This window comes from Podarcis bocagei, assembly GCF_964188305.1.
Source record: "Podarcis bocagei genome assembly, chromosome: 1".
NCBI classification, from domain to species: domain Eukaryota; kingdom Metazoa; phylum Chordata; class Lepidosauria; order Squamata; family Lacertidae; genus Podarcis; species Podarcis bocagei.
The window spans coordinates 93,943,000-93,957,618 of NC_138125.1; the positions used below are offsets into that span (position 1 = coordinate 93,943,000).

The window sequence follows — 14,619 nt, forward strand, 5'->3', positions numbered from 1 at the left end:
CCCAGGTGTTGGCCCTCATCTTTAAAGCCCTGCGCACCTGGGAGTGGAGCATTTCCAAGGACCACCTTCTCTCACATGTTCCCTCCCACATGGTCCAATCCCACTCCAGCTTCCCTTGCAGAATGAAGCTCGGGGGGCAGGGCCTTTTAAACACCAGAATGCTCTCCCTAAGGAAGCTAAAATGGACTCAACGTTTCAATGCTTCATTAAAACGTGGCCTTTTAGGGAGCTGTTTGGGGTAGACTGATGAACTCTGGGATTTATTCCTGTCTGCTGTGATAAGAGGCAGATGCACACTGTTGGATTATGGTTTTGTTTGGAATAAATGTTAATAATAATAATAATAATAATAATAATAATAATAATAATAATAATAATAATAATATATTTATACCCTGCCCATCTGGCTGGGCTTCCCCAGCCACTCTGGGCGGCTTCCAACAAAATATTAAAATACAGTAATGCATCAAACATTAAAAGCTTCCCTAAACAGGGCTGCCTTCAGATGTCTTCTAAAAGTGTTCATCATGTGAATGTTTAATGTTTTACTGCAAGCCGCTTCATTATTTTTTTAATGAAGAAAAAAGCAGGGTAGAAAACTCTAAAATGAACAAACAAGCTAAATTTTGGGTCGCATGTGAAATCAGAACAATTAGATCAAGTTCCTATACATGAAATCAAGCGACAATTCTCAGAATCCAGAAGCGGTACCAATTCAGCAAATGAAACTGAATGTTTAAAAAGAAAATGGGGAAAGGTCATATTTTGTTAGTATTAACACTGTGACAGCTTACTTGAGACTCTCCTGGGAGCTAGAAGAGGAGCGGTCAGACTGAGGCAAGGACACTATGCTGTCAGAGTTCTTCAAGTCAGACTGCAGGGCTTTCTGGTATGAGGACTCCAACGAATTGAACAGATGCTCTGCTTCTCGGCTAAAATGGCTGTGGAAGCCCCAGTAACACCTGAGGATAAAATTTCAAATCAATCACTGAACACGACATTAGCGCAACAGAACTTTAGCCCCAGAGAAGCTGCTCTGTTGAAATTCCAGCCAAAATTTAAAACGGCAGTGGTGGTGGGGAATCAACTTATGGAATCAAAACCAGCATATTTACATCCATTTATTTCCACATAAATTATTTATGCCTCCACACATTGGTCCATGCATCACACTTTACACCACTGTTAAAAGCAAACTGTGCTTTATTGTAAACAAGATGCCTGCTGCTCACAAGTTCTTCCTCCAGTCTTCCCCCGCTGCTGTTGGGAAATGAGGCAGAGTCTGGCTTGTCACAACATCTGAACCAGGCCTCATGGTTTGCTCCTCAAAAACAAATTGTGAGTGGTAAGCCAAGAACAAGCCTTGGCTTCCGCTTGTGGTTTGTTTGCAGCAAAACAAACCATGAGCCCAGATTTGGACAACATGAAAAACCTGGCAGCTGCAGAACTAGGAGAGGATGACAACAACAACAACTTATGAGCATCCTGCATCTTGTTCACATTTAAACTTTCACTAGCTTTTCACACTAGTTCTAATGTTCCCGGCAGGAAAAGAAATTAACAGGAAATGAGAATAAAGATTCAGGGATAATTGCACTTCCTACTGCAAAATAAGAATATATCTCAATGGGGAGTACAACATACACTAACATAGCCTACCACTTTGTCACTACACTGGGTTTAACCATTGCGATTGGACTTTTCTCGCAGTTTCAGCTAAGGCAAGCAATAATCCATGAAGGCTGAGGGATCAAGCATTGATAAGGGAAAACTGAATTCTAGTGAAGTCCTCAAAAATATTGGGTGGCAAGAGAGAAAGGCATTACAAACTGCAATTCTGAAAATACCAGCAAGTCTTAGAATGCAAATGTCTGGTCTTTAAAGAACCACTGAGCAAACAGATCTTTGAAACTGACACGACTCTCTTGTGAAAATAGATGAATCTTCCAAACAACTTACACCAAAACAAGGCAAAGCTATTATAAACAATACAGTCAATAGCATGCCTACAGTAGTCTCTTTCTCTCCCTTTTGCATGTGAGTTCCTGAAGGCATGATTCTGCCCCTCACTAAGTGACATCAAATTTCATGAAACTGCTGCAGACTTTAATAGCCTTGAATTCAGCTGCATAGCACACAACAACGTTCCTTGATGGAATCTGCAATGGAGGGAAAAAGACACCCACTTACTTTCTGGCTTTTATCCGTGCTTCAGAGTCAGCATCGTGGATTCCCTTCTTTAGTGTTTCAGCCAATACTGATATGTGCCTGAGATTAGAAAACAACATCATTTACCAGGCCGTGGGGGGGGGGGGAGATACTCCAGCGCCACTGCACTTTGGGGCCATAAAAAGTTTGTCCATCTTGCCAGAATAAAAACAGCATGCTTTGCTAAGCCCAGATTTCTACACAATATCCTTTTTGAGGATGTGGTTGCTTACTTGTGCCAGTCAGCTTTATTGCATTTGCCTCTCTTGTATTCAAAATGCCAAGAAACATTCTTCAGAGGTCAATCCTGAGTTACTTGGAAACCACAGAAGCATAAAAGTATAGAGATGCTAAAATGTGCATATGCCGCTGAAGCCATTTGGGAATCAATAGGGTTTACTTGCTGGCGGGAGCGGAACAAACAACTTTGGCACCATAATCTATGTTGTATCGTGCTTGCGACACCAACTGGTTAAGATAATGTGACAGCACAAAACGTTCAGGGAACAAAGCTATCAAAACAATTTGGTGGTCCCGTCTGCACGCAGCATGAGTAACTGTGCAAGCTCCCACAGAGCAGATCACAGTTGCTTCGCTCCTACATCTGTTCTGGTTCTGTGCTGAGCTAAGCCAGTTTAGCATGTAATCCAAAAACTACATCACGAGTCTGGATTTGGACAGTGTGCGTGAAACCAAACCATGACTTAGCTAAGTGAAAGCACAGTGGCAGAACAACCAGAGGAGCAACATGCTGATCGTGATCTCCTTTCCAGGAGCCTGCACATTTGCTCCTTTGGCTTAATAGTCATAGTTTGGCTTAATGTTACATGGGAATGAGGTCGAGTCTAACGTGCAACTTCTGTGAGGAAAAGGGAAGTGGTCAGTTTGGTTGAGATTAAACCATCACAAAATCTCTAGAGACAGATTTGGGTGATGTAGAATACGACAAGGAGCCAGTGAAATATCCTTTGCAGTGAGGAAAATATAGCCGTAGTGATAGGGAATATAGGCCTAATTATTCTTTTCCATGCATTTCATTCTCCTTCCTCACTGAGAAAGGGTGAATTGAGACGTACCATATTCAGTTGTAAGCGTGGTATCTCCCAGGCAATCTGTTCTCCTTTTCATTCCAGATGGGTAATATCAAATTTAGCTAAATTAACTCTCAACCCAGCATGTGGAGAACTAAGAAAGGCATTAGGATTCTTCCCCTCCTGCCCTGAAAAGTGGAGCTCTTCTGCCACAAGGTATTAGACAGCAGAAGACTAAGATTCGCCTAAAGTTCCCAGAGACAGATACATATTCTGTCAGCACAATACAATATATGCAAGCTGTCTCATCTCCTTAGGGACTATTTTAAGGCTAAGAAGTGTGGATGCTGTCTCACTGACTTGGCTGAAAACTGCAACGTCTTTTTAGCTACTGTGACAATCTCCTTATGCTCTGTACCCCTGCAGATTCTTATAATTCAGCTCTCATCTAAATGCTCAAGATAGCTGCAAATGTTTTGAAAAGGATAAGCTATTACATAAGTAACACAGTTCTCTGGCAACCAAATTCCCCTCTGCCCGGGGCGCTCTACCTTTTGCTTCTAAGCATAAAACACTCATGAACTATTTTCAACTTCTGAACGTGGTCAAAGAAAAATCAAGCTGGCTTGGAAATCTTTAAATATCACACTACTCAGCAGTTTTACCTTACAGTGATCCTATAGGCCTGGGGCTAGCACACACTCTGGTTAAATTTAATTTCCTCTGCTCCCTTGTTTCTCTCTCCTCTTTTGTTTATTTGCTAATTTAGAATATTTTACTGTGCTCCTCAGCCAAAAATGCTTCACGAGCAGCTTACGTAAGATAAATAAACACACCCCTAGCCTGCAGATTTACAATGCAAAAAATGCAATACAAGCAGAGAGGAAAAGGAATAAAGAGGGAAGGGGAAAGCAAGCAAACTCAGGCCCCAATCCTTATCAAGTGATGCAGTTCTTTTAAGGACCAGCTGGAACGGGACAGTTCAGGGAGAGTTCCACTAAATGGAACTGGTCTTCCCACAGAGCTGAAGGAGTGGCCCTGCTTCCCATCAATCCCTCTGCTAGAATAGCTGCTGCCACATGATATCTGCGGGAGTAAGGAGCCCAATGGAGATTGCCTACTCCTCCCAAATGTCGCCAAGTCTATCAGAGAATTCCCTCCCTACCAAAGGGAAAAAAGGGGGGGAGTGAGGTTAGAGGGAAGCATGCTTCCTCTATTACAATACACACATCTTACCTTTCTAGGGAGTGTGTTTGCCATTCTTGTAAAAGTAAATATAAAAATTCAAAACAGCGCCTAAGGTATGAACAAATATGGGAAATTACCATTAATTAGGTTATCTTTATAAATACACATACCACATTAAACTTCATAACTGCCTAACCCAAGGTCACTAAAAGCCACATCTACCAAAAAATATATGCTTCTGGAAAATACTTAGGCTTCTGCAAATTTCTGGGCAATGTGAGTTCTGTAGTTGTGATGCGGTCACTGTAATATTCTGTGTGCCTATCACTATGAGGTTGGATTTTATTTTTAAGTGGGTCCCTCCGGCTGGTCATAGAATGTGGAAGGTTCTCCTTTTGCCTTGAAAGCACATTTTTGTATGTTTCGACCAAAGTCTTGGGCTCACAGAACAAAAACCACACGCAACATTTCATACAGTGCTGAAGTGAGGATCATGTCCCTTGTTGGGATCAACTAGCATTTCAAATGCAGGCAGAAATCTTGTTCAGAATGGGTGTTTAGGATGGGGGGGGGGGAATACTGGGGGTTGGGGTTTTTTATACTAATTTAAGTTGTGTTACCCCGTTGAAGTGATAGGATTCCATCCCCACCCGGCACCCTTAAGACTGAAGTCTTCTATCCAAGCCAGTTGGAAGCTAATACCAACTTTTGAACATTTCAGGTCACTTTATTTTAACTTACTGCGGATGCTTTTAACAATTGTCAACAACTGTGTGATAGGTGCTACACATAATATAAGAATGAAACAATTAGTGTCTAGAAGGCTTAAAGATTTCTGAAATTGGCAGTTACAGAGATCTAGCTGATTTCCCTTCTTGTGGCAATATATTGAGGGCTCTAGGAAGAGAAGTAGGGGCATCTCCACTGTTAATTTGATCTGCAGAATTTTGGCATGTTTCTGGATTTGAATTTGGACCTTGGGCTAAATGTGGGGGAGAGAGAGACTTTTTATCCACCCTGTTTGGAGAGGGGTCTTCAGCTTGTTACTGGTAACTAAAATTCATGTATTTGGCCTTGGTTTAATAAATAATAATAATAATAATGCCCAAGACACTCTGGGCAGCTTCCAACACATATAAAAAAATAATAAAACACCGAATATTAAGCAATAAAACAACAGCAGTGGCAGACTTTGGGTTCTCAAATTTCAGCAGCACCCTGTGTGATGCTAAAATTTGATGCTCCCCACCTCCTGTGCTCACTGTTGCAGCACCTGCTATGGGCCGACACTCAAGTGTGGCTGAACCGAACATGCTACCCTAAAACTGCCTCTGCTAAACAGTGAGAAAGATTTCTCCCTGTCCTGTGGGCAGTCTCTAGGACATTCCAAATCTACAATTCTAACACTAAATTTCATTTTGCTAAGCCACCAGATCAAGAAAAGGGGGAGGGAGGGAAACACAACTCACCTTCTAACTGCGACAGATTTGGAGGTACAGTTACTGGTGATGATGGGGATTAGTCGAGGGATGTGTGTATGCTACGGAACGAAAAGCAACAACAGGGAAATCTTAAGAGAGGTTGAAAGCAAAAAAAAAAACTGTTCCTAAAGTGTAGATGCTAAAATGAAAAGATTGTGGTTGACTCAATCAGACACACAGAGGATGGATTCAGTGCCAAACATGTCCCTCTGCTCCTCTCCATTACAAGAATAATAAATATTTTAAAAACAAACAATTATATGCAGTGTAGTATAGTGATTATATTGTCAGACTGCAACTGGGGAGAGCAAAGTTCAAGGCCTTCCTGAGCAGTAAAGCTCACTGTGGGACCATGGGCCAGTCTATGTACCTCTCAGCCAGGGCTATTGTGGTGAGAATCATGCAAGCTAGCTCAAGATGCTTGGAAGAAAGGTGGGATTTAAATGTATAAATCATGAACATTAAAATGTATTCATTTATTTATTATCAGTTTTTCTTGGCACATGCTTTTGTTAAAAAAATATACCGGACTGAGTTACATCCCTGCGCTTGCTTGCTTTATTTATTTCATAAAATTTATACACCACTTGATTGGGGGGGGGAGAGACTTAAAGTTGTTTACAAAAATAAAGATTTACAACGTGTCTTTTAATGCTGATATTTTCTTAGAACTGGATATGGATTTATTTGTTTCTCCTTCAGGTACTGAAAACCAAAATTGAATTTAAAAATTGCAGGGGATCATCAACAAGGCTCAGACACAGAGAAGGAATTCAAATATGTTTGTTTGCATGCTTGCTTTCTCAGGGCAAGTTCTGATCACCAACAAATGATTCCTATCCCTCCTTGTCTCCAACAAATGATGTGCCTTATTCTTCATCAGAATTGTGCAAGTTATGAATTTAGCATAGCTCACTGTCATACTATTAGATGGTAGCCCAGAGGGTACCGTTGAATCACTTCATTTCTTAGGCTTTGTTGGTTTCCAGTCTGGCTATGTTCCGTGAAGGAACGTTGTGGAAATTAGCACATTTGTGCGCTTTGTCTACAAACACACACACAGTCTTCTTGTCTGCCAAATGTTGTCCCATTTAGGATTCTTCTGGACAGCATGCTAATTGGTTTGTTTTTCAAATGTTTATACCCCCCCCCCCACAACTCTAATAAATAAAAAATATTCCCTGGTGTCACGATTCACATTTGCTTTGAGAGATACTCACCCGGATAATTAATCTAACAGCTACCACACCAGAGGTGGCCATTACTTTGGCACTGTTGGGAATGAGATTAAAGATTGTTGGCATGATGGCTTCTGCCCCATGGTCAAACTTGTTACCCAAGACTGATGACAAATGCCTGAAACAAAACAAAAAAAACAACAACACGAGAATTATGTCATAACAGTAAAACAAAAAAATGGAGTTCAATATGATCATATGCTACTTAGAAGCAGAAGCTCTCAGCAGCTTTCAGTTGCATCAACACATTACAAACACCATAACCAGAAACTGGGTTAACAAAACACTTTACATTTTTTTCTCTAACAGATAATGTGGTTTATTTTTTGTATGTGTTTTAACAAGCGACAGAGTTAGCGCAGGTCACTGTTGCACTACCGGGGAACAGCCCAGAAGGCATAGCTAAATTGCTTTCTTTCCCAGTACTGTCGGTTTCAGGCCCATTCTTTTCATAAGCTTTCCATCTTGTCTTGACATTCGTAAATTTCAGAGGTGCTGTTAAATGTGCCCTAGAGTCCAGCAGACTCCAATGTAGAATTACCACCAACAGGGATGAGCAGGCCAAAGCAACGATTTGAACTTTCACCTTGAACTCTGGCTGAACCTAGAAGCAATATTATAGCTTTCCATTTTAAAAAAAAGAAGAAGTTCTGCTTCTGGTACATTCATAATACGGCGTAGCACTTGGCTTAGGGGTAAAACGTAAAGAACAATATAAAATAAGCTTCTAGGCACTTAAACCAAGAACTGCCAGTCCTTTCTAGAAATGACATTAATAGGAATGTCCTCCATATTTGTAGCCAGCTAGCACAGTCAATGGTCAGAGATGATGGGAGCTGGGAATCAAATAGCATATGGAGGTTCCAAACATCCCTGGTCTAGATGTTAAGCAATCTAACTCAGAGCACCCCCAATCCCTGCAACAGTTAACAAGACAGCTAAGAATATGTAGACTGCATTCCTTACCCCAATGTGATACAAGCCTCTCGTACCACCTGGGACCGCAAGTCTTTAGCAGATAGTTTAAACGCTCCATCCAGCAGGCGCAGGAGTTGAAAGAAGGTATCATACTCAGCAGCTCCAGCCAGCAATAAAGACCGGATCTTTTTTAGCTGTTGGGTAACAAGAACAAACTGCAGATTAATATGAACCATGTTTTATAATAACATTTCATTATTTATACCCCGCCCACCTGGCTGGGTTTTAAAGTGACATGTGAACCACCAAGGAATGTGGCCTATTCAAACTTCTTTCTACAAGCCTGAGAACTGAAAGCTAAATTTTCTTCTTTAGATCCTCCCCCCCACACACACACACACTCCCCAGAAAGAAAACTAGAATTTATCAGGTATAATGGTTCTGAATACATGAGTCCTGGAGAGACGCTGTGGTTGGACCAGGGGTGGGGAGCGGGAATCAGAGGAGCTGACCTAGGGGTTGGGACAGACTGTATCAGAGGCTTGAGAAGGGGAGGGAGCTACGGATGAGGTGTCAGATACCAGAGAGGGCTCCAGCAGAACACAGGCTCTTTTCTGTCCCCATGTTACTCAGGCGCACTGAACCTCCTTCACTCCCAACCTCTGTGCCAGGTTCACCTCCAATCTCACCATCCCCTCCAGCACCACCAGAGTCATTGGAGTGTACAGGTAGGTGTGAACAGGCACCTTAGATCCAGCCCTCTGGAAGTAATTCCCATTTGCTTGCCGGTTTGCCATGCTGAAGTTGTACTGACTCCATTCCCATATAAGGGACCCAAGAGGGCATGTTTCTTGTTGTATCAGCACCGTAGCTTGCTTAGTCATGTGTAGCACCTGATCTGACTGAGCATTAAAGATTTCGCCAGGCCAGAAACCATACTCCGAGTTCTTTATCCACTGAGAGCCAAGACATACAGATAAGTTTTGATTTCCATAAATATGTATGTATAAAAGGACTACTGCTATTTTCCACCATACCACAGAGTGACAACTTTCAGGTGTCCACTCTCACATAAGACACAAAAGAGAGGTAAAATACAAGCCAGATAAGTTGCAATACATACAGAATTCCAACAAATACTCACTGCAGCTACTCTCTGTTCCCAATCATGTTTGTCATCAGACAGGATTTCTCTGATTTTGTTTATGGATTCTTCAAGGTCCCGGGCAGAATAAATCTGGAAAGTATACATGACATTTCTTAAGATACAAGGCTTATTTCCATAAACGCTGAGCTTATATTCAACCTTTACAGCAACTGCAGTCGGTCATCCACGCCAACTTTAACTACAACCCCCAACATCCTTGGCCACAGGCCATGCAGGATTCAGCTGATGGGCCTCAGAGCAACATCTGGAAGGCACCATGTTGGCTGCCCCCTGCTCTACATACAGTCAGGTAGCGCCCCCCTCCATCTTGTCTGCAAAGAAAATATTAAAGAGGATTTGCATTGGCCATGGGCTGAAGTAAGCTCCACCCACTGCTCTTCCCATAGCTGGCTGAAAAGTACCGTATTTTTCGCACTATAGGACGCACTTTTTCCCCTCCAAAAATGAAGGGGAAATGTGTGTGCGTCCTATGGTGCGAATGCAGGCTTTTGCTGAAGCCTGGAGAGCGAGAGGGGTCCGTGCGCACCGACCCCTCTCGCTCTCCAGGCTTCAGGAAGCTATCCCAAGTCTTGCAAGCCCGGCGGGATGTCCCGCGGGCTCGCAAGGCTTGCGGGCAGCAGCCTGCACCCAAAAGCTGGGGACAGCGGGGAGGCGCAGAGCCGCCACCCCGCTATTCCCCGACCTGATCTGGAGGCTGGCGGGGGGAGAAGCAAGCCTGCTTCTCCCCCCCACCATCCCCACAACCTCCAGATCAGGTCGTGGAAAAGCGGGATGGCGGCGCTCCGCTATCCCGCTTTTCCCCGACCTGATCGGGAGGCTGGCGGGGGGAGAAGCAAGCCTGCTTCTCCCCCCCACCAGCCCCACAACCTCCAGATCAGGTCGTGGAAAAGCGGGATGGCGGCGCTCCGCTATCCCGCTTTTCCCCGACCTGATCTGGAGGCTGGCGGGGGGAGAAGCAAGCCTGCTTCTCCCCCCCCCACATCCCCACAACCTCCAGATCAGGTCGGGGAAAAGCGGGATGGCGGCGCTCCGCTATCCCGCTTTTCCCCGACCTGATCTGGAGGCTGGCGGGGGGAGAAGCAAGCCTGCTTCTCCCCCCCCACCAGCCCCACAACCTCCAGATCAGGTCGGGGGAAAGCGGGATGGCGGCGCTCCGCTATCCCGCTTTTCCCCGACCTGATCGGGAGGCTGGGGGAGGGAGAAGCAAGCCTGCTTCTCCCCCCCACCAGCCCCACAACCTCCAGATCAGGTCGGGGGAAAGCGGGATGGCGGCGCTCCGCTATCCCGCTTTTCCCCGACCTGATCGGGAGGCTGGGGGAGGGAGAAGCAAGCCTGCTTCTCCCCCCCACCAGCCCCACAACCTCCAGATCAGGTCGGGGGAAAGCGGGATGGCGGCGCTCCGCTATCCCGCTTTTCCCCGACCTGATCGGGAGGCTGGGGGAGGGAGAAGCAAGCCTGCTTCTCCCCCCCCACCATCCCCACAACCTCCAGATCAGGTCGGGGGAAAGCGGGATGGCGGCGCTCCGCTATCCCGCTTTTCCCCGACCTGATCGGGAGGCTGGGGGAGGGAGAAGCAAGCCTGCTTCTCCCCCCCCCACCATCCCCACAACCTCCCGGCTTCAGGAGAGCCCCACCGCCAGCCCCACAAGCTCGGGGGACAGCGGGAGAGGCGCAGCGCGCCATCCCGCTGTCTCCCGACATGGTTTGGAGGTTGGCGGAAGGCTTCCTCCTCCCCCAGCCCCGCAAGTTCCCAGAGCGATGCCAAAGCATGGCTCTGGGTCCCGTTCTGGGGGAGGGGGAAGCTCGGGCTTCCCCGCCCCAGCCCCGCGCCTGGGGGGGGGATAAATTTTTTTTGCCTTTATTTCCCCCCCCCCCCAATCTAGGTGCGTCCTATGGACCGGTGCGTCCAATAGTCCGAAAAATACGGTATTTGGGAGCAGTGGCAGCATAATCTAAGTAACAATACTGAGACCTGGGCTGCTGAAGACATAACTGATGGATAAGAAAGATTGGGTCCATCAGCCTTGACTATGGCTGAAGGACCGTGTGTGTGTGTGTGTGTGTGTGTGTGTGTGTTTTAAACATTATTATTACCTGAACTGTTGGGACATCTTCAAAAGCTTTAATGAAATCCTCCTCATCGACGGCACCAGCTCCTTCTTTAGTCGCTGGCAGATGCCAAAAGGAAAGAGTGCTTTAATGCTTCTTGTTAAACAATATTAAAACAAAATTAGAAAATAACAGGCAAAACAAGCTGATGAAACCATCAAGACGTGCAAGGAGCTGCATGTAAATATTTCTTATTCTGCTAAGGATAAGAAAAGCAAAGAAACCTAGAAGTAGTAAGAATAAGTGTATCTCATAACACACAGAGTCTGGTAATATAACAGAATATTACCTAAACTAGAGGGATGCCTTTTCTCTTAAAGGATTCAGACCCATGCATAATTAATGAAAGTATGGTATTCTTGACAGGAACATACAATGAAGATGGACAGATGGGCCGAAGAAGGAAAATCTTTAAAACATTAATTAGCTGAGGCTATTGTTCAGCACAGAAACTCTTGAAAGCTTATTGTAGGTGCCATTTGGAAACAGCTTCCTAGTTATTTCTTTCTCTTATTTTGGTTTTCATGCAGTTCAGGAAAACAAGATATGAAAAAGTGCTGTCTTTATAGGAACCACTACAAATTGCAAATGAATGAAGATTTGAAGACAATTCTGATTTTGCACTGCTAATAGGGAGAAAATCTGTAGAAATACTATGAACAATTTAGTTGTGTAGCACCATGCTGACCTGATGCTATCCCATCATATTCAAGAAAAGTCCTTTTGTATAGTTCTCAAAACTATGAAAGACAGCCAGCCTCCTAAAAATGTTATAGTCCATCAAGCAAATTCAGATGGGCACTCAAAACAGAAAATAAGACAACACACATTTTATTTTTAGGGCCGTGGGTTTTAGGTCAGCCTTATGATTTATCAAGGCCTCCACCTACCTGGAGCCTTTGAGACCAGAGCTGTTGTTCCAACTCTGCGAGCAGAACTCATCCCACTTTTTCGAGAGCTTGATGGAGCCTTTGAAGACGTTGAGGAGCTGGCTGAGGAAGGCCTGTTCCCATCCACAGAGTCGTCATCATCAAAGTTTTTATCTGCCAAAAAAAAAAAAACAAGCCACAAGATGAAATTCAGGAATTTGTGAATAGCTTCTACCTCACATTTTGGAGCAAACTCACTCTGCAAGAATTCAGAAGACAGACCTGATCGCCAGAAGGCTGGCCTTTCAAGTTCCAAGATTATATCCAAATTTCCAAAACCTTCTTAAAAAGAGGGATATGTTACCTTTTCAGTGAAGCATATGACAGAAACTACAGGAAGGACAGTTTGTTTCAGGGGAATTCCCGATCTCCTAAATTCCTTCCATTCTATCACCCTAATCTCTTCCAATGTGGAGATTAAACATAATTCCTTCACTAAAATTTCTTCTGAGAACCAGGAGGAGAGATTGGTTAGTAATCATGCACAGCTTTCTCTCTAAGGCTGTGATTAACTGCTCGAAGTGTTCAAGGGCACAAAGAAATATTTATTCCTTGGACATGACTTGCAGCTGAGAAATATTGTAATCATGAAAATGCAGGCCTGGACCATATATACAATTCATATTATTCTCTCCATGTTCTTTAAATTGACTGCTACTGACCAACACTATATCCTGTGGTTGTGAATTCTCACAAAGACAGCTAAGCAAAGGCAGAGAAAACTCCATTTGTTTATTTAAACTGCCACATAACAACATTATTTGTCTTCCCATTCTTGTCCTGTCTGAAAGCAGCAACAGCTCCTCACACAATTTTATCCAAATCACTTACAATGATCCTTGTTTTTTCCACTATTCTAGCCCCTATATCCAATTTAATTACATTCAGGGGATGAGTCCATGCAAGTTGTTCAGCAGAACCAGAAATTAAACATTGTTTTCCCCAGATACAGGATTAACCTTCTCAGATCTCCTTTCTGATATAGAAGGCTGTCCAAAATGAATTGCAGAAAACTAGCATTAACTTCTTCTGTCAAACATTTGGTGACTGCTCATTGTTGCTGCTGTTAGAAGCTTTAGTGCTTGTAGTAGCGAGGAGGGTTTTATCTCATTTTTTAAAAATCCAAAATCCCCATCTTCAAAACATTCCAGGAGGCTGGAGGTGGCAGGTGGTGTCTGGAAGTGACTGCCCCACCTCCTATTCTCTCCCCCCCCCCCAAGGTTTTCATCCCATAGCTTGACAATGAAGGCCTAGTTAACCTCAATTTCTAGAAATAGTTTCACAAGTCTTTGGAGCCCAGATACTGGAAACGTGTGGTGAAACTATTTTGATGAGCCCATAAAAATGTTCTGACATTTATCATCCATTGCCAATGGTTCCATTCAAATACATCTGCTTAAGTCCACCCTCATTCAGTAGACAACATAAGAATGTGCTCTTTTATTTTGTACTGGAATAAACCTGAAGTGAAATGTGAGAGACATAGAGGCCTATGAAGGAAGGCACTCCCTCAGGCTTTCATTGCCTCCAACATCGTCAACAATGTGAAAGTGTCATCCTTCCACCCCTTAGAAACAGACCTTGCTCTATACATTAAGTAACTGTAGAAATGTTCGTGTTTATTATAAAAAGAAAACAGATACTTCAATAGCAAAGACCTGTGCTTGAAAGCAGAAAGACTGCATTGCTGTTCTTGTTCTCTCTCTCTCTTTCACACACACACACACACACACACGCACGCACACGCACACTACACTCATCAAGGGTGTGGTTTATTATACCTTAGCGTTAAATGGACAAGAAAAAGCTTGATGTCCACGTTTCTCTTTAGAGAAGCACATTTCATTTTTATACATATCATAAAGAGAAACCGCTTTTCAAAAGATTGCAGTATAAAAAAAGATATCTCCTTATACATAATGTATAAAAATCCAGCACCCTTAGGAAAAGTTACAAAAATACATTTACCCATAACGTAGACTGAAAACCCATTTCATTCTGCCCACTAACCAGAATAAACTAACATTTCCCAGCTTCCCCTTCAGTTTCAATAAACTGACATATTCAGACACCAATTTCTGAAGCAGCATGTGCACAAGGCAGAAAGAGAAACAAAGAATAAGACAAAAATCAGAATATGGAACTTCGTGAAAACAAGATGCAAGCAGTCAGATCAACACAGTAAAGTAAAACTCATATCCAACCTCAGTTAAAACAGTTGGGTGATGCAGTGATAATTTATAGCAAGTGTTAGATTCCGCACTCAGGCTCTACAGTTCATAACACTAAAGTCCAAACAAGCTTTACTTCCACTGGCTTCAGTGGCCATAAACCAAGGCAGTGAATGGT

The 14,619-nt window shown here is 43.6% G+C and overlaps 1 protein-coding gene across 7 annotated transcripts in view; it reads right to left on the reverse strand.

Moving 5' to 3' along the window:
• CLASP1 (cytoplasmic linker associated protein 1) overlaps positions 1-14,619 on the reverse strand; it is a 170,786-nt gene that overhangs the window by 72,919 nt on the left and 83,248 nt on the right. For all 7 annotated transcript variants that reach the window (XM_081206379.1, XM_081206382.1, XM_081206381.1 and 4 more), the window contains exons 9-17: positions 12,232-12,384; positions 11,327-11,400; positions 9,209-9,301; positions 8,113-8,258; positions 7,129-7,264; positions 5,897-5,967; positions 4,476-4,535; positions 2,191-2,268; positions 795-962 (exon numbers count right to left, since the gene is read on the reverse strand). In XM_081206379.1, the coding sequence (XP_081062505.1) occupies positions 795-962; positions 2,191-2,268; positions 4,476-4,535; positions 5,897-5,967; positions 7,129-7,264; positions 8,113-8,258; positions 9,209-9,301; positions 11,327-11,400; positions 12,232-12,384 (979 nt within the window). The remainder of the gene's footprint in view (positions 1-794; positions 963-2,190; positions 2,269-4,475; positions 4,536-5,896; positions 5,968-7,128; positions 7,265-8,112; positions 8,259-9,208; positions 9,302-11,326; positions 11,401-12,231; positions 12,385-14,619) is intronic.